The following is a 13,637-nucleotide window of genomic DNA, read 5'->3' on the forward strand; positions in this document are numbered from 1 at the left end:
ATTTTCATTAATATTTTTATTGATTAAAATGACAAATAGGAAGATGAAATAATATTTCATCATTTTTTTTCATTCAATATGTATAATTGCACGCTAAAATAATATAAAATGAGTATCAAATATTCAAGAGAAAAATTTTCTCAAGGTGAGAAAATTTTTTTCTCAGGAGAAGTAGGTCGCGCTGCTTCCTTAAAGTATCTGAAAATCTTGATCAAATATAAAAATTTATTGTATCAAGTATTTATGATAATTTGAATTAAGAAAAAATTACTTCCACCAAGAATAGAATTTTAAAAAAAATTTTTACTTCGGCCAACACAACTTCGGTCTTCCTTCACCCAAAAATTTTCTTGAGCCAAGAATTTTGTTCTCCAGTCAAGAAATTTTTCTTTCTGTGTATATTTATCAATAATTTGATTATTCCAATAAATATTTTATATTTTTATAAAAAATTTCGTCAAAAATCGACAATTTTTTTTTCTCAAGCCGCTACTTTGTTAAAAAATAAATATGATTATTAAAAATGAATTTTTATGTTCATAAATTAAAGAAATAATTTTTAAAAAATTGCTTTTTTTGGCATTCTAAGTGCATATAATTCCTTAATGGGGTCCTCCGGTCTGAGGCTTTTATTTTTTAACATTTTTTGGAATTTTTTTGTAAAGACCAATGAAGAACTTTTTTTTTATTTTTTTGTACCAAAAAATTGATAAAAAAAAAAGAAATTTGGACTTTTTTGTTCCGAAGTCTGTTAAAAATTCAATTTTCAAAATTTTTTTTTGATCGTAGTTCACTCGCCGTATTTAAGTATACAGAATAAAACCCCGCCGGGTACACGGAAAAAAGAAAACTCGAAAAATTACAGTATATAATGCAACGTGGCGCTTCGTAATGAAAACTGGAAAAATTACAGTTTCAAATGTAATTATTACAGATTTTATAAGAATTACATTGTAGAATGTAATATTTAAATTGAAAGCTCTGAATATTAAATTAAAAAATTGAATTTAGAAAAATGTTATTTCAAACTGTAATTTTTCGAGTTTTCTTTTTCCCGTGTATTTTTGTTTGAAAGAAATGAGCTACAATTTTTATCGAGTCGCGTGTCTTCAGACCACTAGACTGAAAAAAAAATTATTTTCCACCTAGAATACTAAATTTTTTTTTCAGTGTATAACTTTAATTCTACTGAATGTTTTTAGTTGAAAATTTAACTGTATACTCTTGAAATATGTATAAATAAATGGTAAAAATTTCAAAGTTCTATCTCTTCATTGTTCATTACAAAAAAATCCCAAAAAAATACTCAAAAATAAGGGCGTTAGACCAGAAGGTCCCCTTAACAAATATAAATTAATTTTTTGATTAATAACAGACAAAATTAAATATTTACAATAAATTTTTCTAATAAATATATTGAGTAGAAAAAAAAATATAATAATGATTTTAAATTGAACTGTAATTAAATAAAATAATGACATTAATAGAAGTACACTATCGATTATTTTTATCTTTTCAATAAAACTCCATAAAGATCGTGTACACAATGATATTACTTAACGACGAAGCTAAGCAATTCAAATAAATAGTACCTTTTATTTTATGTATTGTACTCTACTTATTACTATCACTATATTTATATGAAAGCCTCAATTGAGACCCGAGCGCAAACCAGATAATACCGCCTTTGAAGAACTAAAACCATCTCAATTATTACCATTAAATATTAAATAAAATTTATAACGTATCAAATTTATAAAAGCATTTCTTATCGTATCTAGGTCTACTAGCACTATCCGTCGTACCCTCAAGCATAGAAAATATGTAAATTTATGGAATCAACAGAATAAAGTTTAGATTTCAACAATGTCACGGAAAAAATTCTATAAATAATGCATACTAAATTTCGTAATGAAAAAAAAAAAAAAAATATAATTACTATGTTGAAACAAAATTACAATATTTTTTTTTTAATTTCATTGGGGGTCAATAATGCGTAGAGAATGACAAATTATTTTATCCCTGATACTATACTAAGATATATAGAATTTGAGCTTTGTATTTGTGTTTGTAATGGTAATGTAATGTAACTAATAATGAGGTAAGATACACGTGCCATTAGCTTCTATGCTAGGGTACTTGATAATTTAAAGGTCGACCGTATATTACAGTATACATAGTAATATTATATTACATTACACGCACACATTTTTATTTATAAGTGTAGAAGCACAGGATAGAAGCACTAAAGACAGTAATTCAATAATTGCAATGAGAAGTTAATGCTTGATTACTTTTTTCAAACAATTTTTTCAAATCACTTTTTTTATTCATAAATTATAAAAGAATTGTTAATAATGAATATCAACTTTTTTATAAATAAGGTAAAAGACCTAGTTATTGACACTGGCCTAATTATTGACACTTGCAATTTTATTTTAATTAAAAAAAAAAAAAAAAACAAATTGACTCTAATAAATTAATAAATATGATTTTTGAATTGTAAATTTTAAGAAAATTGATTTTTTGAGAATATTTAATTTTTTTAATTAGCATAAAATTGCAAGTGTTTAACAACTAGGCCAATGTCAATAACTGGGTCTATTACGTTATGGAAGTATTAAAAATTTTTGATTTTTACTTTTTAAAATTTTTTTTTGTCATAATTTATTGACTTAAAAAAAAATCTAAAATTTTTTATTTTTATTAATGTCATTAATAATTATTTTATTTAATTTCACGCTCCACAATTCTTTAGTCCGTAAATATATTTACAAATTTTTTTTTTTTTAATAATATTTTTTTTTCTTGTTAATCAAAAATAAAATAATTCAGAAGAAAATTTTTTTAATACAAAAAAAATTAAAAAAAAAAAAAAATTTTTGAATTGACATTCTTGAAAAATTTTTTTCTAAAATCAAAAATTTTAAAATTGATTAAAAAATTTTCATGATTATTCTGATGACGTGAAACTAAACAATAATATAATTTTAGATTCTCTTGCGTCAATAATTAATGAAATAAATTTAAAGATCAATTGAATCTGAGACATTAGTAGACCGTCGTCTCAACTGATTGCCAGTGGAAACGAATCGATTAACAGATCGAGCTCTTACTTTAGCCCTTTCGGCTTCTCGCGTGATGATAATCTGTTCCGTGAGGTAAGCCTCGCGTTTCGTACGATCGCGTAATTCCCTCGGTACCCCGGAGAGACACCACTGCACTATCATAGTGAATATACCAACAACACTTTGAAAAATTACTACAAAAATAAACCTCCAGGCCAAAATTTTCCAATAAAGCGTCGGTCGTTTGTAAGGAAGCTCGCGGTGATCTGGAGGATTTCGGTACTCTGCGTAGCGGCAGACGGTGACGTTTTCAAAGGTCGTGTTTTGTGGTGCGTACGCTGGAGGGAAGTCTTTAGTGTTGAAGTAGGCCAGACTGTGGTTCAGGAAGCCAACGTCTGTGTGATCAGGACTCACTGAGTGCATGTAGACGAGCCGTGGAATAAAATTGGAAGAAAATGCGATAATAAATGCCTGTTAATAAGAAAAAATCAATTATTTTCATGATTATTGATTATTTATGTTTTTAAGAAAATATATAATGTCTTTTATAAAGATATATAAGGTTAAACTAGCAATCTTGCAGTCACTGCGTAACTTCCGTGACTTTGAATTAAAAATAAATGAAATTTTGCCTTATTAAATAATGACTTTTGTTAAATAGCACTGTATTTTCTTAACTATTGACATTTTTAAAGATATAAGTTCATCCCGATGTTACACTTATCAAGAGCTTTCATTTGAGTACCCACATCAATTTTGATATATTTTTCATATATGGGTGATTCTCTTTAAGGATGTTTTTTGCTGTCCCAGGCATTTTTTTATTAGAAAAATTGTTATTTTGTTACTAAAAAAAATTTATTACGAAAGTAAAAAAACATTTCTATTTGGAGCATTGAAAACTAAAATGGAATAAATTTTGGTTTTTTTGCTATAAATTCGTAAACCACCGAAATGTCAGTTCCCTGGGCTGTCCCAGTCCCAAAATTAAAACTTTAAGATTAAATTTTAAGTTATTCGTCAATTATTTCGGACAATTTTGTACAGATTTAAGACGTCCTTACAGAGAATCATCCATATATATATATATGAAAAATTGATGTGGGTACTCAAATGAAAGGTCTCAATGAGTGTAATGTCGGGGTGAGATTATATCTTTAAAAATGTCAATAGTTCTCAAGATACTAGGTCGTTTCTTAATCATTGACATTTTTTAAGATATAAACTCATTTCGATGTTACACTCATCGAGACCTTTCATTTGAGTACCTACATGGCATTTTTTATATATTTTATATATATGGTATTTGTGATATATATCAATATATAAAATATATGAAAAATTGATGTGGGTATTCAAATGAAAGGTTTTGATGAATGTAACATCGGGGTGAGCTTATATCTTTAAAAATGTCTGTGGTTGACAAGATACAAGGTCATTTTTTAATTATTCATATTTTTAAAGATACAAGCTCATCCCGATGTTACACTCATCAAGAGCTTTCGTTTGAGTACCCCCATGCATTTTAATATATTTTTCATATATACATATATATATATAAATATATAAAATATATGAAAAATTGATGTGGGTACTTAAATGAAAGGTCTTGATGAGTGTAACATCGAGATGAGCTTATATTTTAAAAAATGTCAATAGTTCACAAGATACAAGGTCATTTCTTAAATATGTATCTAGAGATAGAGAATTTTCGAATGCAGTCTAAATAGTTATCATAATAAATTGACTATCAGTGAAAATGTAATGAAGTCTTGAAAAGACACAAATTGAAATGACCTTTTCACTAAAAAAACCGATTTCATCATATGACTATCCTAGAAACAAAATTTTTCTTATTCTCTTAATAATATAGATTAATTGCTTACGTTAGTGGTCACAGAAATACGAGCCAGAGCGTCAAGAATTTGCTTCCAGATGCCGATATCTCTCGCACGACGTGGAACAGGTCGCCGATAATGTCGCAGAAATTTAGTCGCGTCCAATCGCATTTCCAGGACATTATTAGCGAGCGCGAACAAAGGAGCTAGAGGAAATGCGACAACGAAGAGAGTGATGAACCCGAACTGTATCACCATCTCAAGGTACTCATCGTAGAGTCCCCGAGGTCCCCAGTCGACCAGACGGAAGTCTTGGCTCCAACGTGTTCGTGGAACATTTGGATCTTTGCGCTTCAGTCCAGTGTGAACGCGGAACAGCGCCCACCATTTTAATATCACTGGCAATACCATTTCTACTATTGTGTAAACTGCTTGTTTACCGACCATTATTATTGCCAACTGGATGCAGAGTTCCATTAGACACCCTCCTGGTGCGCATTCTTCTTGCCTACAAAAAAGATAATTTTATATGTTTATTATAAAGCTGATTGGCGTATAAGTATATAAATAAATAAATAAATAAATAAAAAAGAATACAAAATATTTTTAATATAATTTTTTGGCTCAAATTACTTTACCTGAAATTAAATATTCTATTGTATTTTTTTGGATATCCGACTAATTTTCCTTTTAAAAATGCAACGTAAAATATCGATGCGTAATAATTAACAAATTGAAATATATAAATTTTTAATGTTAAACTATCGTCAAATTCCGCTTGAGTTCTTGGCATTTCCATTTCTGTCAAATAGACTGCGACCCAGTCGTAGAAATAATTTAATATTAAAACACAAACCTAAAAACAATGCAATTAATATATCAATAGTCAATAGACAAATAAAAATTAATTATATTCTATAAAAGAGTTAAATGCAGTCAGGCTTAAAAAACAAAATTAATTTTTATTTTTTTGGAATTTCTTGAATATTTACAACTGGGGTCAACCCTATTTTTGACCATGACTATAGTTGAAAAATTAACATTTTCAAATTTTTTTTTTGATTCTGCTTATTTTTAAAGCGGATTTATGAAAATTTATAAATTTTTTTTGAAAATTTGTTAAAATTGTGATAATCAACTTTTTTTTTTTAATTGTTCATTTTTTTATGTATTTAAAAAAAAATAAATATCAATAAAATCAACTAGAAATTTCGTTCAAAAAAAAAAAAATCAAAATTGTTGACCCCACTTGTAAATATTTACCTGAAAATTAAAAATTAATTTAATTGATAGTTTACAAGATACCTTACAAAATTTAGACATCTAATTACTTAAAAAAATTTTTCTTGGGAATGAATGAATTTATTTTTTTTAATTTGGATAATTATATTATCAAACAAAAGTAAAACAGTATAAATATTGATTTAATGTCAAAAAAAATGATTAAAAATACTAATTTTTTTATTTCTTTCACTGCAAATATCTCCTTGTAATAAATGAATAAATAAAAATACTCACAAGATTCATAGCTGCTGCGCTAACGGGTATTGCAAAATTTTGATACTGCGTATTATCAAAATCGAGCTCATTAAAAATTTTACTGGAAGCATTAAGGAACATGCGGTACAAAACGACCGCAAACACCGCAGCAAGAGCAGTCAGCACCAGAATAATAACAACAGTAAAACTGAGCATCGTCGCCGGAACACGAACTTTCCAAAAGCTTACATGAGGTTCCTTTTCCATAGTAACCGCATTCAACTTCTCCTTGGCTTTGAATATTTTTATCTTACTCAACATTTTCAGATACTGAGGACGTGGATGATCAGCTCCTTGGTCCCAGCCTACCAGCCCCCAACGGTGGATCAGTTCTTCGGATCTTCGTCGCCATAATTCCAAGTACAGGACAGCCCAAAATGACATGAATGCTCCAAAAACAATCGTTGTTTCATTGTCGAAAAGCAATGTTACTTTGGTGAGGATGCAGGTTGTATTGAGGCGCCAGTAGTCGCAGTAGAAATCGCACTGCGGACACATTATCACATCGTTTGCCCAGGGTGAACAAGCGTCTATCACTGTCTGGTTTGAGTTTAGAGTTATCAATCCTTGAAAAATATAATAACACTGAATTAATTGAGTGAAAGAAAATTTTTGTCTCAAGAATAGTCACATGATAAAATCGATTTTTTTCTCTCTCTTTAGATACATAATTAAGAAATTGCCTTTTATCTTGTGAACTATTAACATTTTTAAAGATATAAGCTCATCTCGATGTTACACTTATTGAGACCTTTCATTTGAGTACCCACATCAATTTTTCATATATTTTATATATTTATATATATTATATATGTATATATGAAAAATATATTAAAATGCCATGTGGGTACTCAAATGAAAACTTTTGATGAGTGGAACATCGGGATGAGCTTACACTTTTAAAAATTTCAATAATTAAGGAATAACCTTGTATCTTGTCAACTACTGACATTTTTGAAGATATAAGCTCACCCCGACATTACACTCATCGAGACCTTTCATTTGAGTACCCACATGAATTTTTCATATATTTTATATATTTCACAAATACCATATATATAAAATATATAAAAAAGCCATGTAGGTACTCAAATGAAAGGTCTCAGTGAGTGTAACATCGAGATGAGTTTATATCTTGAAAAATGTCAATAATTAAGAAATGGCCTTGTATCTTGTCAACTACTGACATTTTTAAAGATATAAACTCACCCTGACATTACACTCATCGAGACCTTTCATTTGAGTACCCACATAAATTTTTCATATATTTAAATATATTACATATATGTATATATGAAAAATATATCAAAAAGCATGTGGGTACTCAAATGAAAGCTCTTGATGAGTGTAACACCGGAATGAGTTTATATCTTTAAAAACGTCAACATTCAAAAAAGTACAGTGCAATTTAACAAGAGTCATTATTTAATAAAGGAAAATTTAATTTTAAAAAATCGATTTTTTTTTAATTCTGAGTGTACATAATACTTTAAATTAATAAAAAACTTACCATAAAAGAAACATAACAGCCCAACGATGCTAGCTGGTATTAACATATATGTATAAAATCCTAGCCATGCGAAGTATATGGCATATGTTACTCCAAAATATTCCTGTATTGTATCCAGAGGTTGGATTTTTATCCATTTATTTGCTGCTCCCCATTCTTCGTACAGTAAAGCTCGGACAGTCCCTTTTTGTTTGTAAGTTCCCTGGGAATAATTAATATTTTTTAATAAGTCATTAAAAATAATCAGAGTGATTTTTTAATAAAATTATTTATATAAAATGTATTATTGCTTTTCAGCCCACTTTTCGATACCCTAATGAATTAATACTTTGAAAATAGTTAGAAGTATTTTTAAATAGTTAAAAAAAATTTTTTCAAGTGAAAGCCACATCTATTTGATGAATTGTTATTCCATAATTAAGTCTAAATGTAATAAGAAAATTAACAATACAAGGCAGTAAGTAAACAATAAAAATTGAAGCAAGCATAAAAAAATTTACTAACATCATGAAGTGGGTAAGCGGCAGAATAACAACCACTGTCTACAAGTCGATGAATTCCCTCACACTGACGTTCCAAAATAAACTCCACTATCATAATCCGAACATTCGTGGGGAAAAAATTTTCATTTCCTACATCGAATCTAAGGAAATTTAACTAGTTAAATCAAGCACTACGTTGTGTAAACTACTTTAAATAAATAGTCAGGCTGCATTCAAAATTAAAATACAAACTTACAAATAATCTTTGTCTCGAGAGAATTCTGTCAAGAGATTCCGTTCTTTCTTCGGAAATTTATCTGGGTCCAACTGAACGAATCGGAATAAATTTATGAACCAAGATCGCGCATCGTCGAATAAATCTGTCTGTTTATCTTCTAAGGCATCTGTTGTCAGTAACTTTATTGGCATTTTAAGCTTCATTATTTCACAGTATCTACAAAGAACTTCCTGAGGACAATTAAAAATAAATAAATAAATTAATTAATTAATTAAATAAATCCTAAATTAATTAATTAATTAAATACTAATTTGTAGGAAAAATTAAAAATTGAAGTATTAAAGAGTAATATTTAAATCTGTTAAATTTTTTGATTTTTTTTTAATGAAAATTAAGTTAGCCAACATCTACAAATTTTTAGAATTTTTTTTATTGAAAAAGTTATTACAAAAAAATTTTAATTTGTAAAAAACTTTAAAACCTGCAAGTGCAATTTTTGAAAAATTTTTTTTTATTCTAATTTAATTATTTAAAAAAATTAAAAACGTCGACTAAATTTAGTATTATTTTTTTTAAGGAAAGAATTACCTGAGGAGCATATATTTTAATGAAACATACAGATCCAGTTTGTTCATGGTACAATTCTAGTCCTTGATCACGCAACGCGGTTTGATACTCCTCGCGTTTTTGCGCATGAGATAAATTACCGTCGTCCATGTAAGCCAGTACAAAATCTACTTTTTTATTTTTATTCATTTCATCTTCACTGGAGTTTCCTAATTCTATTGAAGAAGACGTCGGCGGAAGATCACCATCCCTTTCCAGGTTTATCATTTTTTCAGATAGATCCCAAGTGCCGTTTGGAGTTGATGGGTTCATGGTAAATTCTTCGCTATTTGTTAGTTCCATTTTTTTGTTGGAAATATCTGCAATATTAAAAAATTAATTGTATTGTTGTTCATATCCATAATTAATAAATAAAATAATAGTTCACAGTTTGATGGGAATATTTATTTGATATTTCGCGTGCCTAATGCCAAAAGGGCGTATAAAAAGTTATACGCCCTTTTGGCTTTACAAAACCAAAAGGGCGTATAATTTTTTTTTTTGGTGCCAATCCTTTTGTAAATATGTTCTAAACCTAAAAATGAAAAAAAAATTTCCAAAAGGGCTTAAGTTATACGCCCTTTTGGCTTTAGTACACTGAAAATTTAGTGATCTAAAACCAAAAGGGCGTATAATTTTTAACTTCCCGTTAAGGTAATTTTCATTCTACGCATACATATTATGGATTTTAACACCAATTTTACGCAACGGAATCGGTGGTTTGAATTTTTAGGCGAGTAGAGCATACCTACGCTTGCGCTTAAAGTATACAATTAAACAAAAATATATCTTTTATTGCAGCTATTGCGGGCAAGAAATTATTATAATAATTCGAAGTTAAAAAACGCCATTCGGCCATACCCGACATGGATAGGTAGATTTCTTGTTTGAATATTGAAAAAAAAAACACGTTATTAAAAGGGAAAAATGTCCTAAAATTTATTTTTTATTATATTTTTGCAAATAATGATATGAGACCGACTACAACCAATAGATATTCAAAGACATCTTCCTAAAAAATAGGATTTGTAACAGACGAAAGTCATTTGATGATAATAGCTAAAAATTAATTTATTTTTGATTTTTTTTTAGTTTTCCAAACTCCGAAATAAATTGAAAAAAGTATCAAAAGGTAACGAATAATAGCTCAAATCGAAGATAATTATGTGAATTTTGACATAAAGTTGATAAATTCAAGCTATCTTTTATGGCTTAAAAATTATTTAAAGAAAAAGGGCTGGAATACGTTCATTGAAAAATTTTTGAAAATTTTCAAATTCACGGAATTAATTAAAAAAATCATCAAAACTAGACAAATAATAGTTTAAATTGAAGGTTATTAAATGAAATTTAAGATAAATTTGATAGATTTTATCTATTTTTTACATCTGGAAGATTATTTTCATAAAAATACAAAATTCAAAATTTTTGAAAATGAAAAAATTTTCAAACACCCACAACTCGTAAACTAACCGGCCGATTTTGCTCATCTTTGAACTTGATCTTGGTATTGATCCACAGAATAAGCCCACAAAATTTCATAAAGATCGGTTGAGAACTGTGGGCGCAATCCTGCTGACATGGCGCGTTATATCACACATATATATATATATATATATACATAAATACATATATAAACTTTTGAGCCAATGCCATTTTTCGACATTACTCGATAAAATAAAACATATTATGATAAAATTTTCCTAAAATTACAACATGAGACCGGCTACAATAGTTAGATTTCTATAGAAATCTACCTAAAAATACTATAAAAAACGAATATAAAATTACGGAAAGTTTATTGGGGTACAATTCCTGCACCTTCTATACGTGCATCTTTTACATTTTCGTCTGAAAAAAAAAGAAATTTATAAAAAATATGAACATTTTAGTACGCGAAAAAATTTTTAATTCATATGCTTTTTTAATCATTGGTCTGTCCAAGATGATGAAAATTTGAAGTTTAGTAACTCGATGGTAGTCCATCGAAAATGTTGACTTTTAAAAAAATTTTTTTATACAAATTTTCTCCGAACAATTTTGAAGACTATTTTTCGAAATTTTGAAAAATCCTGATTTTTTTTATACGCCCTTTTTGGCTTAAGACCGACAATGTCCTAAAGCCAAAAGGGCGTATATCTTAAAATACGCCCTTTTGGCGTTAGTACGTCAAAAATGTTTTTTCTACAGATCTTTACATTTCGAGCGATTCTAGAAAGAAAGGCAAAAAAAAATTTTTTTATACGCCCTTTTGGCATAAAACCCTATCTAAGTGCTGTAATACGCCCTTTTGGCATTAGGCACGCGATTTATTTAACTTATCATGAAGTTTCGCGGGTTTCCTGACTTCTTCAGGCGCTCAATTACAAAACATCAAATAAATATTTCCATCAAACTGTGAACTATTATTTTACAGTATCAAAAAATTTTATTATTTTTTAGTTCTTATAGTTACTCATAAATTTATAAAACTAAAATCAATAGACACTAAAATTTTTTTAATTTTATTTAAAAAATAAATTCAATTTATTTCATCATTTTCAAACTTTGTATCATCGAATTTATCAACAATTAAAACTTCTAAATGACAATTTGTCTTTAAAAAAATTACAAAAAAAAATCATCAATCAGAAAAAAAATAAATTTAAATTATTTTATATTGAAAGTTGGTCTAAAAATAACGATGATTCTTGTCAGACAAGTCACTAAAATAAAATTTGTAACATGCTTTATAAAGAAAAAAATATATGCTGAAATAGTATACCTTTGTAATTGTTCTTCAACTAACACAAACTCAATTCAACAATTTATTAATTGATAGATTGATAAAAAAATAATAATAACTTTATCATAAAACCATTAAATAGAACCTGAAACAGAAAGAATTTATTAAGTTCATAACCTAAATTACTATAGTTGTAATTATAACATAAAAAATAAAACTGACATTAATTGACATCTGATGACTTTTTTAAAAAATAAATTTCCAAAAAAATTCCTCTTCTAAACATTAAAAAAAAATGATTAATATAATTTTTAAGAAATATCTTTTTGTAATTTATTTGTTTTAAAAAGCCTAAAAATTGTCAGATATATGTCTGCTAATTTAGTTTTAACAATATAAGTTTATGTTGATACAAAAAAGTACTTACATGTATTAAAAAATTCAATTAAATTGAAAAGACTAGATGAGTGATATAAATATAAATAGAATAATGACAGGAACGAAATTTAATAATTTAATTCGAAATTAATTTTGTTTGGCGGTTGCACATATTGTAATATCATTTAAGTTAAGACTACAATAATAAGTAAAAACTATTTAAACACAATTAAGATTCGTTTATTGACTTAAGCATCAATAAAATTATTATTTACTTCATTATTAATTTTTTATCGCGGATTTCTACTTAAATTTGTCAACTACTACTATAAATACTCATACGACTCATCAAAATAAAAAAAAAAAAGTTTTTTTATCCACAGCAAGTAAGATAAAAAATTCAGTACATACTTATGTTAAAACAACGAAAGAGGGCTTTTTATGTACACTAGAATTTGAATTTGCGCGCGCAAGCGCGCGCCTGACTGTGCATTTGCATATATTTTCGGGTTGCAGTCAACTAGTCAGACTAACAACATTCCGAATTAATAAATTACTAGAACTTAGAAAGTAAATATTAAATGTAATTTAAAATAATTAATTTTACAAATTTTAAAATTCCGAAAAATATAATCTTAAATAAAGAAAAATCTAAAGCTATATTAATAGAATCTTTCAAAGTTACAAAGTCTCAATAAATTAAAAAACATAACAACGAAAATTTATACGCCAAAATGAATGAACAGACGAACACTCATTTAGCCGAAAAATGTAAATAATTTTATATTTAGATTAGAAATTTTTTTTAATTAATTTTAAATTAATTAATTTTTGAAAATTAATTTTATTTTAATTTACAAGCATGTATGGAAAACACTCAAATTTCATGATTGTAAAGGTGGACCATCTAAGAAAAACTTCCAATTTTTTGGATGAGTAATTTTCGGCCGAATCATTATTCGGATAGATGAGTATTCGGATAAATATACGTCGGAACAACCCTTTTTCGAAATCAAATTAATTTTAACTCTTGAGGAATATAAGATTTATATTTACTTTTATTCGATAACCCGGTGTTTTATAATTTACAAAATTGTTTTTCGACTGTTATTCTATTTAAGCTAATGTATTTTATAAACTTTGAATGTAGCGGAATTTTAAATTTTCTAGAGTTTTAATAATTTGGAATGTTGTCGATCTGACTAGTTGACCGCAACCCATATTTTCATGCTTATGATATATTCGACCAATCA

General features: G+C 27.4%; 1 protein-coding gene across 3 annotated transcripts; it reads right to left on the reverse strand.

Moving 5' to 3' along the window:
• Positions 1-2,939: 2,939 nt before the first annotated feature.
• On the reverse strand, positions 2,940-12,478 carry LOC123265263 (anoctamin-5-like). 3 transcript variants are annotated; one of them, XM_044728948.1, is made up of 9 exons: positions 12,438-12,478; positions 9,264-9,604; positions 8,694-8,905; positions 8,460-8,598; positions 7,956-8,157; positions 6,425-7,011; positions 5,545-5,762; positions 4,955-5,414; positions 2,940-3,539 (listed from the first exon to the last, which is right to left on the reverse strand). In XM_044728948.1, the coding sequence occupies exons 2-9, from the start codon at positions 9,582-9,584 to the stop codon at positions 3,027-3,029; spliced, it is 2,652 nt and encodes an 883-aa protein (XP_044584883.1). In that variant the 5' UTR covers positions 9,585-9,604; positions 12,438-12,478; the 3' UTR covers positions 2,940-3,026. The 3 variants fall into 3 exon arrangements, with proteins under 3 accessions (XP_044584883.1, XP_044584884.1, XP_044584882.1); XM_044728949.1 differs by having other exon boundaries at positions 9,264-9,601; positions 12,434-12,451; XM_044728947.1 differs by lacking the exon at positions 12,438-12,478 and adding an exon at positions 12,046-12,150 and having other exon boundaries at positions 9,264-9,601.
• Between the last annotated feature and the right edge of the window lie 1,159 nt (positions 12,479-13,637).

This window comes from Cotesia glomerata, linkage group LG5 (assembly GCF_020080835.1).
Source record: "Cotesia glomerata isolate CgM1 linkage group LG5, MPM_Cglom_v2.3, whole genome shotgun sequence".
Classification (NCBI taxonomy): Eukaryota; Metazoa; Arthropoda; class Insecta; order Hymenoptera; family Braconidae; genus Cotesia; species Cotesia glomerata.